Source organism: Stylophora pistillata, chromosome 6 (assembly GCF_964205215.1).
Source record: "Stylophora pistillata chromosome 6, jaStyPist1.2, whole genome shotgun sequence".
Lineage (NCBI taxonomy): Eukaryota > Metazoa > Cnidaria > Anthozoa > Scleractinia > Pocilloporidae > Stylophora > Stylophora pistillata.
In genome coordinates this window covers 32,477,446-32,494,615 of record NC_142524.1, presented here as the reverse complement: position 1 = coordinate 32,494,615, position 17,170 = coordinate 32,477,446, and the positions used below count along the sequence as shown (strand labels likewise).

The window sequence follows — 17,170 nt, the reverse complement described above, 5'->3', positions numbered from 1 at the left end:
GATAAAAATCGCGCGGTAGACTCATTAATGAAAGCAACTTGCCAATTGTCTTTTTTTTCAGCAAAGTAAACCGGTGATATGTGAATTGGCAACTCTCAAAGCTTCTTAAACTTTGATTTATGTCTCAGGTAACTATCGTTTTAGCTGGCCAACATAAGATAATCTAGAATTGCGACGCCTTCGTAACATTAGAAAATTTTAGGAAAATTGTCACTTTTTCATTTTTAATGATGCCAGTCACAAAAGGCCACTTAAGGAAATTTAATAGGAATATCAAAAGATAAATGGATATGAAAAATCGCTTACAATTGCTTCCTTACTGCTGATAGCGAACCTGTAACTTCATTAATTACCATCTCTGAATTTGAATACACAACACCTCTAATACATGACATCTCTGAATAAGGAGCTTTGCTATCCAACTACACTCCGTAGAGTACAAATAACGCCATAGACGAGCACGAATATCACGCGGTATTTGTACTTTGGAGAACCCAGTAGTTAGACAGGTTTTGTAGCATCGCGCAAGCGAAGAATTAGATTGAAGTTATGAAAAAACTGGCGGACAATTTGAGTCATATTTCTGACGACGAAGAATGGAAATGGCTGGCAAATACGGATTCAAGTTTATTAGATGAACCGAACTAAGAAAAACAGCTAGACAACCAGGAAATTTCTTAATTTATTGAAGAAAGTAGAAACAGCAACACGACAACGCGCCAATTCCGTTCCGCTTCCATCCTTCTGTCACGCACTCCTCGTAAATAAATATCCGCGAAATTTGCCCGCACTGAAATAACAATTTGGCGTATTGGATAATAAATAACTTAGTAGAAGTTTTGTGGTGTAGTATCGCGGAGTATTTTTAATGGTTATTTGTATTTTTACTCGCTCTACGAGCTTGTCAAAATACGGCACAACTCGTAAAAATACTCAGCGATACTACACAACAAAACGTCTAACAAGATATTTTATTATATAGATAGTGATGAAATACCAGGATTTTCCCTTTTACTTAAAAAATCATATCTTCATCGCACGCACTGATGATACTACTTTTATCTTTCACGTGTGAGGATATTGGTGTTGCGATGGTTACTAACATGATACGCTTTTGCTGTTGTAGAATTCTTCTCTTCTTCATTAAAATTTTGACTTTTTGGAACAGAAAATATAAGTATTATTGTCTTTATTTCTCCTTTATAACTTTATATCCGAGTTTCATAACATTTTTGGGTTATGCATTTTGCGATAGGTGACTACTTTAATTGCACTGTTTCGAAAATGAATAAAAAAAAGTTGAGCTTTTGGTAGAAATTTCATCAGTATATATAAAATAAACAGAAGATTACACGGCCGCTTGGGGATACGAATTTTATCTTCTGGTGCTGAAAGTATCTCTCACAAGTTAGCCTCCCGGTTAGCTGAATTGGTTAGAGCGCCGGATTGTGTTGTGCGGGAGGTCGAGGGCTCGAGTCGCGGCCGAACCAATACTCATGGTCTTAAAATAAGTGAGGAGAATTTACTACCTTTCTATAATCAAGAAATGGATGGATATTCTAGTGTTCTCGGATAAGGACGAATAAATTGTAGGCCCCGTCTCCTGCAGGGTTAGGGGTAGAAGACGTTAATTTCCCACGCACGAGATTACTGTGTGGTGGATGTCCTCCCCTGGGTGGGATGGGTGGGTATTGGCCCTGAAAAGCCCCTATGGGGAGTGGTCAATTAGGCTATGTCTGTCTGTCTGTTTGTAAGCGAACGAGTGAAAGTAACTTACAGCGCTCGAAGATAAAATTCGTATCCCCAAGCGGCCATGTAATATCCTCTATTTCAGCCCCACGATTTAAAGAGTGTATTCATTATTCAAATTCGCTCATCTGAAAAGAATAATTGTTCATCAAAACTCCTGTGCACGCGAGTGCGTCACTCTTTATTCTTTTGTAAGAGCCAGGACTTGAACTGAGAACATCCCATTAGTATCCAGGCCCCCGTTATTTGGTGTGTTTTTTGTAAGTTCTCTACAGACAAGTTTCTTTAATACATTAGATAATCGGCGAGCTTGGATACTGGAGTCTGAGTGGTGTCGAAGAGTACCTCAGACAAAAAGAAAGAGGAGAAAACATGGAAATCACATGGAAAATCATGGAAAATCACGTATCTAGACTATAACCATGCAGTTGATGGGGTCGAACCAAATCCTGAGAAAAAACAAACAAACAAAGAAACAAGCTTCATCATCTTCATAATCACATGCCGTTTATTTGGAAAGAAGACTCAGGTTCTATGGTCATAATCAGAGGACACACCCAGCAGTGCTGTAAGCCGCGACGAGGACACTTGTTGAGGTAAAACTCACTAAGGAAGACAATTGGCATAGAAGGAAGAACATTTTTACTATTAAATTCCACATTGTTGGGGTTTTCCTGGACATCGTTGCCTTTGAAAACGGTTTGACTTCAAATGTATCGGCGGAAATACTTTTCTAAAATGTCTTCCCTGCCAAAAAAAATGTCGGAAAAAAGTTCCGGCCGAACGAGACCATACTAAAACTCGAGTATGTTTTAAAAATCAATGACGTAAAAAACTCAAAAAAGAAAAAGAACAAAAGAAGACCCATCTTAAAAGATTTTTGGAAAAGCCTTACTTGTCTTTTACATATTCCAAAGTCTGAATCATTCTGAATCTAGTCGGACCATTTGAATGAATTTTCCTTTTCTTCGTTTATTTCAAAGAACCAAAATGTATCCCATGGCTTTAATGTCTTTATTTCCATTATCCGGGAGACGTGAACCAGAAGCCTCATTACCACACGTGTTGAAGTCATCAAATTGCCCCCCTGTACCAAACCCAATCCTGGAGTCACATGAGTTGCAGTCATCCTGGTTGTTAGTAGCGATGCCGATTCTTGCTTTGGCGTGACGAGACTCACCACACATAACATTAAACCCTTCCCTGTTACAGTTATTCTGCAGGGAAGCCTCTGAGCCAATAAGCTTCTTCCACGTGTCACGACGCAATGAGGTGCTTTGGTGTTTTCCGTCAGCGATCAGTGAGTGGAGAGAGCTGGCCTCCTTGTTGAGGACGATGAACCTGATCTGTTCGCCAATCTTCATACCGAGGCAGATCTTAGAGATTGGTGTGGTCCAGTAGGTCGGTAACTTGGTCTCTCGCGAGTCGAATCCAGTCTCTCCTCCAGCAATGTTGTATTCAATTTTGTTGCTCCAGTAACTCGAATTATAGTGAAAGGTCGTCTAAGAGAATAATGTTAAACAATGTTAAACATTTACATATGATGCACGATCCTCGCAGTAGAGAGCGCTATTTATGCAATAGCGAAAATCAGACCTGACAAAAAAAAATCAGGCCTGTACGGGATTAGAACCACTGACCTCTGTGATACTAGTGCAGCGCTCTACCAATTGAGCTAACAAGCCAACTGGGAGCAGGCCGTTAAGTTGATTCGTAATAAACCCGTGATGATAAATCAGATACACTGAATATATGAAGTTCATATATTTTGAACTGCGGTATTAGATACGAATGATGTCAAACATTTCTTAATGCGTTTTGAATTATCCACCCCATTGTCCTGCTTGTAAAATTATTTTCCTAAAATTGCTGTTTGTTCTTCTCTGGAATTCACTTTAAATCTACTTTCAGAGAGCAAGATTAGGCAATGAAAGGAAGCTGGTGATCATGAAACATTTATGACTTGGTGACGTAATATACGGCATCATTCATGCAGAGATACTGTTCTGTTTGGTTAATTAGAGCCAATTAAGTTAGGAAACGGTCATTACTTATGATCTGGGAGGTGCTGGAGGATTTTGGTTGTGCCACAAATATAATCGACCTGATCCCCCTTAGGCTCCCAAGTATTCTACGGAATCCCCTAACTGGCAGTCAATTTTCTATAGGCCCCCCCCCCAAATACGTTTGCGACGACTGATCCCCCCACCGTTCCCCATGATAACCATGCATGTGACTCCCACCAAAAATGTACATATTCTCCACCTTAGTAATGTGTGATGACTGGTTCGGAGATATGAACAGGGCCCGGAAGTTGCCCTCCCTGTCAATCAGTCAGTCAGTGCCAGGGTGACGAAGTGGACTATCATGACACAAAACCAATAAAAAAGTTGATTACGCATGATACCTTGTTACCATTAATCTTCATAACTGGCGTCCATCCTCCATCTCCGCATCCAAAATCTCCCATGTGACAGAGAACTGTAGTCGGTCCAGAGCTCAGATGAAGGGAAACCAGTTTAGTCCCGTTTAATCTGGTAAAATGGAGTTGGAGAAGGTAAGGAAGTCATTTGTTCTCTTCATCCAATGAATTTAGAACATTAAAAAGTTCTCTGTGAAATACTACTAGTATTTGTGGATCCAATGTGATTTTAAGCACCTGGTAACATTTGCATCTCCAGCGAGTATGAGTAATTGGATTATATGCTGTCCAGTTTGGAAATAATTTGGATGAAAATTGGACGAGGCCATATACCGAGAGGAATTTTTTTAATCCAATTATTTCCAAAATTGAACAAGCATGTAGTCCTCTTATTTCTTAATTTTATAGCTAGTCAGTGGTAATTGTTCATTGCTCAATCAAGCTATTATTTTTGTAATTGTTTTTAAAACTGTCCAATCAAAAATTAAATGAATTTGGATAGTTTCAGATATACAAATTAATCCTTAATTGGTCAATTTAAAAGATTTAAAGAATAATAGCTGTGCTGACAAATCCGGATTAACTACCAGCAATACAAGTGTGCGAAAAATCTGTTTAAAAAGAGCAAGCAGTTCATAGCACTTACTTGTACGCATCATACATTTCCTTGCATGATTTTACAGCTAAAAGACAAAAACAACTTTTTATCGTGAGAAACGGAAAAGAAGTGTAAAGTATGGTTATATGGTAACAGCCTTGCAATGAATTGACCTCGCTTGATCGAGAGGAGCCAGAATTTATTTGGAAGATTTTGTTCCTCCGAGATATATCCTCGATGCCCCCTAAAATTTCAATTCGGAGGAAATCTCGATCAATCAAGTCTGGATTCCAGCTCAAAGTTGGGTTTGTGTTCGGGCTGGACCTCGAGTTGGTGGCTCAAGATATTTTTCTAGTAGATAATTAGATTTGATTGTTTTAATCCAAAGCTGCACAGTAAGACTATTTCAGAGTCGGAGATGTAGGCAAGGTCTTTCAATGAAACTGTTCTGCTTTCTTTTGGGAACTCTTACTCAAGCACATATTTGGTATTTGGAGGGAGCGTGGTAGCATTATTTTTTGTAAATAATCATTCTGCGGGGGTTGGGGGTTGTCACTTGCATCCCGATCAGTACCCTCAGAGTTGTGGACTTCTTTTGATCAATGGTTTTGTATGATAATAAAAAAAAACTTTTAATCTCAATGTAATCATAACAGATTAAAAGAGTATTGATACCTTTCTCGCAATATTTTCCAATGAAGTCGTTTGTACAGACACATTTAAACGAGTAGTGTATATAGCTTGTCACACAACTACCACCGTTAAGGCATGGAGAGGAAAAACAAGGCAACTGTCGAAAGAAGGAGAAAATCTTGACACATTTTGTACTCATGGATTAAATAGATATGAGACACTTCTCCACCTTTACGGCCAAAAAAAAAAGGTATCACTATTCATTACTGGAGAACTTGACTTCAAAGTAAGAAACTACACTGCATCATGATAGCGTTTATAGAAAAAAGTCAAGTCTATGTTGATATAAATGGCAATCCCCACCTTGATGGAAACGTGATGTGAAGTCCTATTTTCCCTGTATTCCTCAGGAATGGTATACTTCTGAGAGGAGAGCAACTCACACCAAATCTTTCCACCTTGTCTCTTTGCCACCGCCAAGTTTACAGACCAGCATAAAGGATTCCTCAGGCATAGAATGATGCATTCGTAGTCATCGAACGCCGCGAACGTTCCAACCTTAGGGGCAGTGAGGTAAAAGTATTCATCTATTGATAAAAGACTTTGTCTGAAAGTCTGGGATGAAACGTTGGACTTGTGTTCCAAACCTGTTGTTCCTGGAAGGAAACAGGAAAAAGCACTTGTAGCGAGCGGTATCCTTTACGTTGCGTGTAGAGTCGCCGAGTATATCCTTAGCTTACTTGCAAATTTTCATGAATATCTGTTGTTTTACCGGCTTGGCAGCATTTGTAGGCAAAGATTAAGGTGACGACCTTCATGCGATGAAGAAACTCTCTCTCTCTTTCTAATCACTTTGCTTTTTCCGCCAAAAAATGATTTTGAAATGATTTTGTGGTACCAAATATTATTTAAATTAGATTGACATCCTACAAAACCAGTTGTGAATGAATTATCCTTCTCAAAAAGGAACTCAGAAAGTGAAAAGGAGAGGTATCTGCAATCAACAATTACACTAATCAATGTAACGTTCATTCATCTATCTCAGAATGCTCCAAACAATTTGTTCTTTGTATTAAAGATGTTGAGTTTTTTACTCTAGATAAACTTTCGCTATTTCTTTGCAAGTCTCATGAGTTTGGGTATATTCACCGTACATTTGAAAACAGAAACCGAATTAACTTGATGACTAAAAGTCGCATTACAACCCTCCCTGTTTCTAACTAGAAAAAGCGTCTGATTTGACTTTAATTTTTTGGTGGAAGAAAGACAAGATTTTACACGGACGCTATTGCAGCAAGCAAACAAAAAGACTCACAACTTCAAAACAAAAAAGAAACATTTGAATTTGAAAACTTAACAGAGGTAATTCTAGATTAATCGTCGTTGGAAGATTATTACTTTTTCCATAAGATCGGTTAAGAAAAAAAAGTCATCGTGAAGATCATTTAACTCCAGTTTACTTGCCAAAACAGTGTTGTTATTTTTCAAAAGTATGCGCAAGCTTCTTTTCCTTACGCGCTTTCTAATTACTAGGTGTTGAATCGTAACAGATACTTATTAAAATATGTTTTAAGTTTTTTTGGGAGCATTTGAAATCACTTTTATTATAACGCAGTAAAAATGTTTTAGCTCTGTTTCTCTCTACAATCTACTCGCTCAAGTATCGTTCCCTTCATGGAGGATTTTGCTATAATTACAGCCCTGAATCATTCGGGTTCTTTTAGAACGCATTTCGTCAAGTTTCAGAAAAGACGTAAAAATGTTATTCGCTAGCCTAGGTCGGTCCGTATTAGAAAAAACTGTACGCGTTGTTTTGAATACCGCCCTTGGCCTACGTCAAGAATCATTCGGTATCCGGAATCCGGTATCCAGAATCATGGGCACAGTTTTTCTCTATACGAACGTTCCGGCTGGTGAATAACATATTTCTTGAAATGTCTGAAGGTAGGTACACAATAACGAAATTTACTGAAGAAAAGAATTTTGGATATCGCCGGGGAAATATAGACGATCTAACCTGAAAAACCTTTGGCTGGAAGAAGCGTCAGGATGAGAGAACAGATTAAGGAAAAGAATTTTGGATATCGCCGGGGAAATATAGACGATCTAACCTGAAAAACCTTTGGCTGCAAGAAGCGTCAGGATGAGAGAACAGATTAATGTGGACATGATGGCTTCTTTGCCAGGCAAGGATCCGTGGTCATGTACTAAGAGTGAGTCTGACACTGTAAAGTGAGTTTTGAGTTCCGCTTGTGACGGTACAGTTTTCTGGTGCCATCTGTCGTATGTGACACAATCTCTATAATTTTCAGCAGCAGTTATTTCGATCTAAAAGTTTGGTACACTTGCTAAATGTCACTGATAGACGCCGTCTTATATTTTACTCATGTTCAATTTGGCGACATAAGATAGTTTAGAGCCGCAACACATAAGTCACATTAGAAACTTTCAGGAAAATTGTCACTTTTTCATTTAATACGTCAGTTTCAAAATGTCACTCAGGATGTTTAATAAGAATACCAAAAGATAAACAGAAATAGAAAAATCGTTTGCAATTCCTGTCTTCACGATGACAGCTATTCTGTAACTTTGTTAATTAGCATCTCCTCTGAATAAGGAACTTTCAGCCCTACGATTTAATGTTTATATACATTATTCAAATTCGCTCATCTTAAGGTGGCTCAATAGGGTTTTTTGGCCCGGCGAAGAATGGGTACGAAAATGGCGCGAGCTTTTAAATGGCATCAAATATGTAAACGAACATGGCGCCTTCACGCGAGTGCACAATTTTTGTCACATAATCGCGAAGTTTACTTGACGAGAGTGAAACGGCATGGATAATTTCCAGTAATGAGCACAATATTGACAGTGAACGACCAGAAGTTTGCACAACGCATACATAATAATAAATAATAAATAATAATAAAAGTCTTTATTCCATCATAAGATAAAACTACATATCTTATGTTACAATGAATTTGGAAAAACTACAGAAATTTACATACACATTATGCATTAAAAAGTATGTCATTACAATAAATGGAGCTTAAATATCAACCTATTTACAAAGGTGTTCATAAAGCGCTGTGTATTAATTTTCGGGCGCGCGCAGCCTTTTTTCCTAAGATTGTGAACATATGTCTTTTGGACAGGAATGATGTCTTTCAGGGGGTAGCAATCCGTTGATTTTAGTTTCTTCAAAATGTTTCGGTCTTGTTTGTTTAAAAGGTTCTTGATAAAAACTGGAAATGAGATAAAACCGCGTTTAGGACATCGGTCTAAAAAATTTTGTACAACCGTAAGATCGGACTCAGATGCCCCATAGACTGAAAGTGCATAGCTAAAATTAGCCAAAACAATGGATATAAAAAGATGATAAATCTCTTCCTGAGAGTAATATTCCTTTCTCAATGTTCGTAGGACGTGTAAACACTTAATTGCTTTGACAAGCTTAGTTCTTACATGCTCATCAAATTTTCCGTCACTCTGTAAAGTTACTCGTAGTAAAACGAAGCTATTACATTGGGGAATATTGTGAACTGGAGAGTAGAGTACTTTATGATTTTTCTTTCTAACAACCAGCTCTTTACATTTGCAAGGGTTGCAGACCATTCTATTGTCTTTACACCATGTTAAGAACTGTCCTACTAAGTCGGCAGACGGGTCACTATTCCTAGTGATAGGCGAAAGAATAGTGGAATCATCGGCATATTTAAAAAGCACAGGGCAACCATTAAAAAAAAATCTCCAAATCGTTCAAAAATATATTAAAAAGATACGGTCCGCTTACACTACCTTGTGTGGTTCCTCTATCGACAGATTTCCACTGTCCTAAAAAATTATAACTAGCAATACGTTGTTGTCTTGCATAGAGGAAACTATGATACCAATTGATAATGTACGGATTTAGAGGTAGCTGTTTCAGTTTGGCAGACAAAATAACATGGTTCCCAAAATCGAAAGCCTTACTGAAGTCCATGGTAAAAATTCGCACTGCGCTACAGTCACTACTATCTAAATACTTGTATGTCTGGTGCTGGATAGCGAGCAAGGCATTTTTGCAACTACCCGCCTGTATACATGCAAATTGGGTGTGGCTCAGGTTGTTCTCAATGACTGACTGTGCTTGTGTACGATACACGACCTTCTCGAAAAACCGGGCAATAACGGGAGTAACATTAATACCACGGTAGTCTGAGCCCTCTATAGGCATGTTCACTTTGGGGAGAGGATTAAAATTTGCCCTTTTCCAGGAGTCTGGCCATGTATGAGTAGACAGCGACAGATTCCAAACGTCAGTGACGATTGGTGTGAGTAGCTCAGCACAGTCTTTCCAGATCCAGTACGGGAGGTCGTCTGGTCCCGTTGCCGTTTTCTTTACATGAACTAAGGTATTCCAGACACACCGCTCAGATATTTTCGGGGGCTTTACACTGTCCGGGATATCCATATCACTAGGTCTAACGTAAGTGTCATCATAGCACAGGTTGGCGAAGTAGTCGTTCAGACGAATTAGAGAGTTCTTGTCCAAATTTATCAACGATGACCTGCGACGCTGCGATAGGGCGTCCACGCCCTTCCACCACTCACCGCTACCGATGGCAGCCAGTTTTCTTCTGTTCTCGGTTATCAGCTCAGAAATGCGCTTATTAAATAAAGACAGACGTTCCTTGTTGTTTAAAGATATATGGGACTTAGTCCTCAGCATACACTTGACTAATGGGGACATCCAAACTGGGTCACGCGATGACATGCGTACAGATTTTTGCGGCATAAACTTATTCATCACTGCACGAATCTTTACCTCAAGCACCTCGACCGCCTTGTTTATGTCCACCTCATTGAGAACGTCACTCCAGTCCAGCGTAGTGAGTGCCATATAAAATGACTGTTTCCGATGTTCCCTACTGTCCCGCACAAGAACTTTGCGGCGCACAGGTTTAAGTTTTAATCCCGCCGGTAAAAGCATTACATCCGTTAAGCATTACATCCGCAATGCGTCAGGTCGCTTTCGGAAAGTGGAAGCGATCGAAACCAGAAAAGAAACAAAAATAAAGAGGTTACACGAAGGGTTCAAAACGTGGAATGCCAAAAGGAAGCTCCAGTATGATAACATATCCAAGGAAAATGAACCCCCAGCAAAACGAATGACACGAGCACGTGAGGTCGGTACATTTTTCTTTATTCGGAAGTCTTAATTTTTGGTAAGATTTTCCTGCCAAGCTTGTCCTAATTATCGGCCTACCTGTCCTGTTGACTCCAACCCTGATTCCCATCAGCAGAATAAAGCTAAGAGGAAGGCGAACCTGCCACAAGGATCCAGACTGGTGGACTTAGAAACCCTTACAGATGGTCTGAAGGAATCTACATCTACATTTATTAGTCTTGCAAAGGGGGGCCTTCACGCTCATTTTGTCATTGTGGTAAATTCTCACTATTTTTAACTGCACTACAGCATATTTTACACCATTATCATATAAAAGAACATAAAAAATATTGTGGATGGAGTCTTTTTTCCCTGCTAGTTTACAGTGTATTTTACAATATTTCTAGGCCCTTTGTCTCTTGGCAATGTTATTGAAGAACAGCACAGTGGATTGGCAAGCACGTTTACTGTTACATGCAGCCAATGCAATGCAGAAAACACCATTAAAACATCAAAAGAGCACAGATCCGGTGCACGCGGTCCATTGACCTTTGATGTGAACACGAGAGCTGCCCTTGGCTGTTTACACACATGAGTGGGCAACACCCATTTAAACAATTCACTTTCAATCCTCAATGTGCCTGCACTGAACTCATCAACTTTTAAAAATCGGTAAAGGGAAGCTGGAAAGGCAATAGAGCTAGTAGCAAAGAATAGTTGCCAGCAATTCCTAAACCTTGAAGGAGAGAAGGCAATTGAAGGTGGTAACAAGCCTGACCAGAAAAATTTGGTACCTATTGCCTGTTCTTACGACATGGGGTAGCAGAAACAGGGGCGAGGTTTCAACTCTAAGACCGGACATGCTGCAGTCATGGGCCTTTCAACTGGTAAGGTCCTTGACTACACAACAAAAAATAAAATGTGCCGCTCCTGTGATGAAGCTAAAGAGGCAGGAAAACGACCAAATGACCACGACTGTAGTAAAAATCATTCGGGCTCTTCAAAGTCAATGGAGCCTTTAGCTGCAGTTGAACTTTTCAATAAGGTAACTAAATTGAATGTCAAATTTTCAATTTACACCGGGGAAGATGATTCAATGACTGAATCTCACCTAAAGCAAAAGGTACTCTATGGTGTGGAAAAATGGAGTGATACAGTTCACATAAAAAGATCCCTTACAACATGCTTATACAACTTGAGCCAACGAAATAAGTTCCCCAACAGTTCAGTATTGTCACAGAAAGTCATAAATTACCTTGTCAAATCCTTGACATACTGTATTGCACAAAATAAGGGGGATGCTACAAACATGAAATCTACAATTCAAAGCATTGTGCCACATGCATTTGGTGACCATACTGTTGTAGAGAAACATGGTGTCGATACAAGAAAGACCTTTTTCATTATTGTCCCAGAGATCTTCCCTATGGGAAAGACCTCCAAGGAGATAGCCTTCAATCAGCCCAGAAATCTCTCTATGATGAATATAGCACAGACATTGTTATAAACAAACTTGCACCTGCAGCAAATTCTCAATATAATGAGTCTCTGAACAGTGTGGTGGGCTCGAAGAACCCCAAAATTCACTTTTACGGGGGAAGTGAAAGCAATGATTATCGAGTGTCCTGCAGTGTCTCTCAAGTAAATTTAGGTTACAGGTACATTCCTCAAACTCTAGCGTCACTTAACATAGAGCCAGGTCTTTTCTGTGTAGACCATAATACGAAAATGGACCAGAAAAGTTCGAAGGAGAAACAAAGGAAATCAACAGTTGCATTCAAGCGACGTCTATCACAATTACACAAACACCAGATTTCAGAAACATTGAAAAATGAGGGTAAAGAAGGTACCATGTATGAAAGTGGCATTGGCCTGAACCTAAACTCTTCTGCGAAAACATTGGAGTTGAACAATTTTGAACTTTCAATCACTGATCTTTATGATATAACCGCTGCTATCACGAAACAACAACAAGAACAGTACGAAAATGCAGTTCCGAAATACACTTCGAGACCCACAGTTCAAAAGGAAAAATTTGATGACAGGAAACGGGAAAATCAGCAGAAGTATGTCAGCTTGTTGCCGTGGATAGGTCAGTTAAACAATTCTCATGCTATATTCTACCAACCAGAGACATAGATTCTCACGCGTCAAAGGTCAACAAACTTACAGTTAAAACTGTCAATGGAATCCGCCGACTTTTTAATAATAATCGACTAGTAGAAGCCTTTGAGTTATCGCAAGTACTTAAGCAGTTCGTAACTTTTTTGTGGGCCAGCATAGATTCAGCTTCAACACGGTCCACAAAGCCCGTTTGCACAATCTTGGCTGGACACAACGCCGCCACATTTGATATTCCAATACTTCTTCGAAACGGTGGCGAATATTTTATCGCGGAGCTTAGTTCCATCAGTTCCATCCGGTTTGCAGACACTTTGATACTGATGAAATCACTCATGAAAAGCAAGCACTCTTCCCTCCAAAACGCAGAAGGTAAATTTGTAAAGCCTGGGTAGAGTTCTGTTTACGAACATTTATTTCAAACCACTTTTGATGCCCACGACGCCCTAGAAGACGTGATCGCTCTTCGAAGAATCTTGCTTTCGTCTAGGTTGGCTTTGTCTGATGAAATGCTAGTGAACAGAAGTTCTGTAATCTCTGTCAAAGACGCCGCCGAAGACCTGAAATATCTTGACAACCGTCATCACAGACTCCTGTCTTTTCGAGGAAAGCTGTACAACCCAGGTCATGCGGATAGCCCAATAAAGCAAAGCATTGCCGAAAAAAATTGCTGGCAGTGGCCTAAGATATGAGGATTTAAATAATTTGTACCAACGATTTGGACGGAAAGTTCTTGTGTGTATTTTGACGAGACGGCCATTGTCCAGTCGCTCATCGCTTCCAAGGGTCACAAACACGACGAGACTAGTCTCCGCAATTTTGAAACACTTAGAAGAGATTCCAAGGTCCACGTTTTACTAATCCGCGTTTTACTAGTCCGCGTTTTACTATTCCACGTTTTACTAGTGCGCGTTTTACTAGTCCGCGTTTTACTAGTCCGCGTTTTACTAGTCCGCGTTTTACTAGTCCGCGTTTTACTAGTCCAGTCCAGTCCAGTCCAGTCCAGTCCAGTCCACGAAATACCATATGCCCCTATGAAACTATGAAACATTACGATGCTCTCTGGTTTGACTCAGTTGTCAGTTGCGTGGGTGGGAGAACCGTGCTGCTGTGGCAGCTTTCAGTCTTCCATCCCTCTTTTTGGATATGAATGCAGTTTATGGAGGTCTTGTTTATCTTTTGCACAAATTGAGAGGCCCAGTATTTTTTTTCCCGCGGAAATGAAAAATTAAAAAAAAAAAATTAATTTTGGCAATGTAGATATTGATGCACTCAAAACCTGAGCTAAGGTTAAAAGTAGAAAAGCGCCTTTCTCATAAGATCAGAGTACATTTAAACCAAAAATATTTCCATTCAGTTTCCAATATCGCTTATGCTAAATTCTAAGGTTCTGAACAGCGCACCACACTAAAGAGTTAGTATCCTCTGAAAAAAGCTCAACTATGCTGTAACTTTGTTTTCGTTCTTTGAACATGGCTATGAAAAATTGAAAAAAATACCTTACGATCGATTTACGGTTCTGACGACCTCCAGAATAAATGGAATTTAGATCGGAAAAATCCGAGATGGCTTTTAATCACTTCTGTTTTACTTTGGTATCATTTTCTAAGTTCAAGGAAGGCAAAAACAACGGTATATCACTTCTGATGAAACATTGTCCCTCCTTATTTGAAGAAAAAGTAACAAGACAGAACAAAAACCAATACGGTATCGATACAACTTGCCTCAATCTGGTGGGACTTTTATTATTTACGGCTCACTCAGCGAAACTGGTTAACGATCAATAAGCCTTTGTTTGTTTTTACCCGGAAATTAATTTCTCTTTGAAATGTTTTTAACAATGTGCTATGCTTAGACAAATGGAGCTACAATTTTACTTACAGCAATTTCAGACACTTCGATTATGTAGAAACGGGCTTGAGTCTTTTGTGACTTAATGACAGGTTTTTCACCTGTTAAATACTGCTTAAAAGCACTTAGCTGGGACTTTGATAATTGCTACAAGGAGTGCATGTGGCCAGGAGGGTTATTTTTGGTACCTAAATGTTCAACGTTTGCGAAAGCGATTGTGAATTCGCTTAAAGGGAGAAGGATTGGTGAATTATCGATGTTTTTGAATCATTGACGAAGATTTGAAAAATCGGGGGTAAATGTGGACCAGATAACCATTCATTTGTTTGTTTCTTTTGGATCAGGGTAAGTCTCCTTTAAGAACCTGTCACATCGCAAAAAGCACTCATGTAACTTTCGCCACTTTAGGCACCTGCACAAATTAGCAATTAAACTGAGAAGAATGCCAGAAAATGTTGTTGAAACCGTTTAGTTTTCTCTCCCATCGAGTACCGAATATATCCTGGCACCGGAAAATTGTAAGGGAAAACTGACCAAATTAGTGGCTAACCTTCATTGAACGAGAACCTTGGGCAAGTGCAATGACAATATTCTCAGTTGCTAATCTTTAACTGATGAGCGGAAAAAAGACCACAAAGATGAAAGAGAGAAGAGCAAGTCAGCTGTTTGAATCAGCTTCTTGATATGCACTGATCTCCTTGGTTAATTTTAACTTTATGAGCACCTCAACTGAGAAGTCTCAGCTGATCTCATTTTATCCACCTGCCAAAATCACTCGTTCAGGCCTTCTTGTCGTTCCGTTTTCTTTCCGGCCTCTCTATAAAAGCTAGAGAAGATCGTCTTGGAAGTTTCAGCAGGTAGCAAATAAAGAAATTGCCCTTATTTCTTTTCCTAAACAACAACTTTACCCACCACGAATACAGCCTAAACTAAAACAATATCTGCTACTACTTTTTTTCTCAGTTCGCGCGCGGGCGGTATTCTACAAGTCGTGCGATCTGATCAGTTCCGATAGCGGCCAGTACTCTCCCATCCGGCCCGGTACTCTTTACGTTGCGTGTAGAGTCGCCAAGTATATCCTTAGCTTCTTTGCAAAATTTTCATGTATATCTTTTGTTTTACCGGCTTGGCAGCATTTGTAGGCAAATATTTCGGTGACGACATTCAGGCGATAAATAAACTCTCTCACCCTTTTTTTAATCACTTTGCTTTTTCCGCAAAAAAATGATTTTGAAATGATTTTGTGGTACCAAATATTTTTAAAAACAGATTAACAGCCTACAAAACCAGTTGTGATTGAATTATCCTTCTCAAAAAGGAACTCAGAAAGTGAAAACGAGAGGTATTTGCAATCAGCAATTACACGAATCAATGTAAGTAAACGTTCATTCATGTATATCAGAATGCTCCAAACAATTTGTTCTTAGTATTAAAGATGTTGAGTTTTTTACTCTAGATAAACTTTTGCTATTTCTTTGCAAGTCTCATGAAGTTGGGTATATTTACCGTACATTTCACAATAGAAACTGAATTAATTTGATGACTAAAAGTCGCATTACAACCCTCCCTGTTTCTAACTAGAAAAAGCGTCTGATTTGACTTCAATTTTTCAGTGGAAGAAAGACAAGATTTTACACGGACGCCAGTGCAGCAAGCAAAAAAGAAGACTCTCACAACTTCAAAAGGAACATTTGAATTTTAAAACTTAACAGAGGTAATTCTAGATTAATCGTCGTTGGAAGATAATTATTCTTTCCGTAAGATCGGTTAAGAAAAAAAAGTCATCGTGAAGATCATTTAACTCCAGTTTACTTGCCAAAACAGTGCTGTTATTTTTCAAAAATGTGCGCAAGCTTCTTTTCCTTACGCGCTTTCTAATTACTAGGTGTTGAATCATGACAGATACTTATTAAAATATGTTTCGAAGTTTTTTTAGGAGCATTTTAAATGACTTTTATCATTACGCAGTAAAAATGTTTTACCACTGTTTCTCTCTACAGTCTACTCGCTGAAGTATTGTTCTCTTCATGGAGGATCTTGCCATAATTACAGCCCTGAATCATTAGGGTTCTTTTGGAACGCATTTCGTCAAGTTTCAGAAAAAACATAAAAATGTTAATCGCTAGCCTAGGTCGGTCCGTATTGGAAAAAAAACTGTACCCTCTGTTTTGAATACCGCCCTTGGCCTACGGCCTTAGGCGGTATCCAAAACATAGAATCATGGGCACAGTTTTTCTCTATACGAACGGTCCGGTTGGTGAATAACATATTTCTTGAAGTGTCTGAAGCTAGGTACACAATAACGAAATTTACTGAAGAAAAGAGTTTTGGATATCGTCGGGGAAATATAGACGATCTAACCTGAAAAACCTTTGGCTGCAAGAAACATCAGGATGAGAGAACAGATTAATGTGGACATGATGACTTCTTTGCGAGGAAAGGATCCGTCGTCATGTACTAAGAGTTAGTCTGATACTGCAAAGTGAGTTTTGAGTTCCGAGTTCCGCTTGTGACAGTACAGTTTTCTGGTGCCACCTGTCGTATGTGACACAATCTCTATAATTTTCAGCAGCAGTTATTTCGATCTAACAGTTTGGTGCACTTGCTAAATGTCACTGATAGACGCCGTCTTATTTTTGACTGATGTTCA

At 39.1% G+C, this 17,170-nt stretch overlaps 1 protein-coding gene across 1 annotated transcript; it reads right to left on the bottom strand.

Moving 5' to 3' along the window:
• Positions 1 to 2,239: 2,239 nt before the first annotated feature.
• LOC148729473 (uncharacterized) lies at positions 2,240 to 10,371 on the bottom strand. Its single transcript, XM_088725154.1, has 6 exons — positions 9,372 to 10,371; positions 5,766 to 6,058; positions 5,445 to 5,559; positions 4,818 to 4,854; positions 4,157 to 4,283; positions 2,240 to 3,251 (listed from the first exon to the last, which is right to left on the bottom strand). The coding sequence occupies exons 1-6, from the start codon at positions 10,369 to 10,371 to the stop codon at positions 2,727 to 2,729; spliced, it is 2,097 nt and encodes a 698-aa protein (XP_088581280.1). The 3' UTR covers positions 2,240 to 2,726.
• Between the last annotated feature and the right edge of the window lie 6,799 nt (positions 10,372 to 17,170).

Excerpts from the sequence above, each read along its gene's own strand:
- LOC148729473 (XM_088725154.1), bottom strand. The coding sequence starts at position 10,371 with ATGCTTTTACCGGCGGGATTAAAACTTAAACCTGTGCGCCGCAAAGTT. Across the intron at positions 6,059-9,371 it reads AATTTTTACCATGGACTTCA|GAACAACAGGTTTGGAACAC; the intron begins GTAAGGCTTTCG and ends GTTTCCTTCCAG. Across the intron at positions 3,252-4,156 it reads TGAAGATTAATGGTAACAAG|ACGACCTTTCACTATAATTC; the intron begins GTATCATGCGTA and ends TTATTCTCTTAG.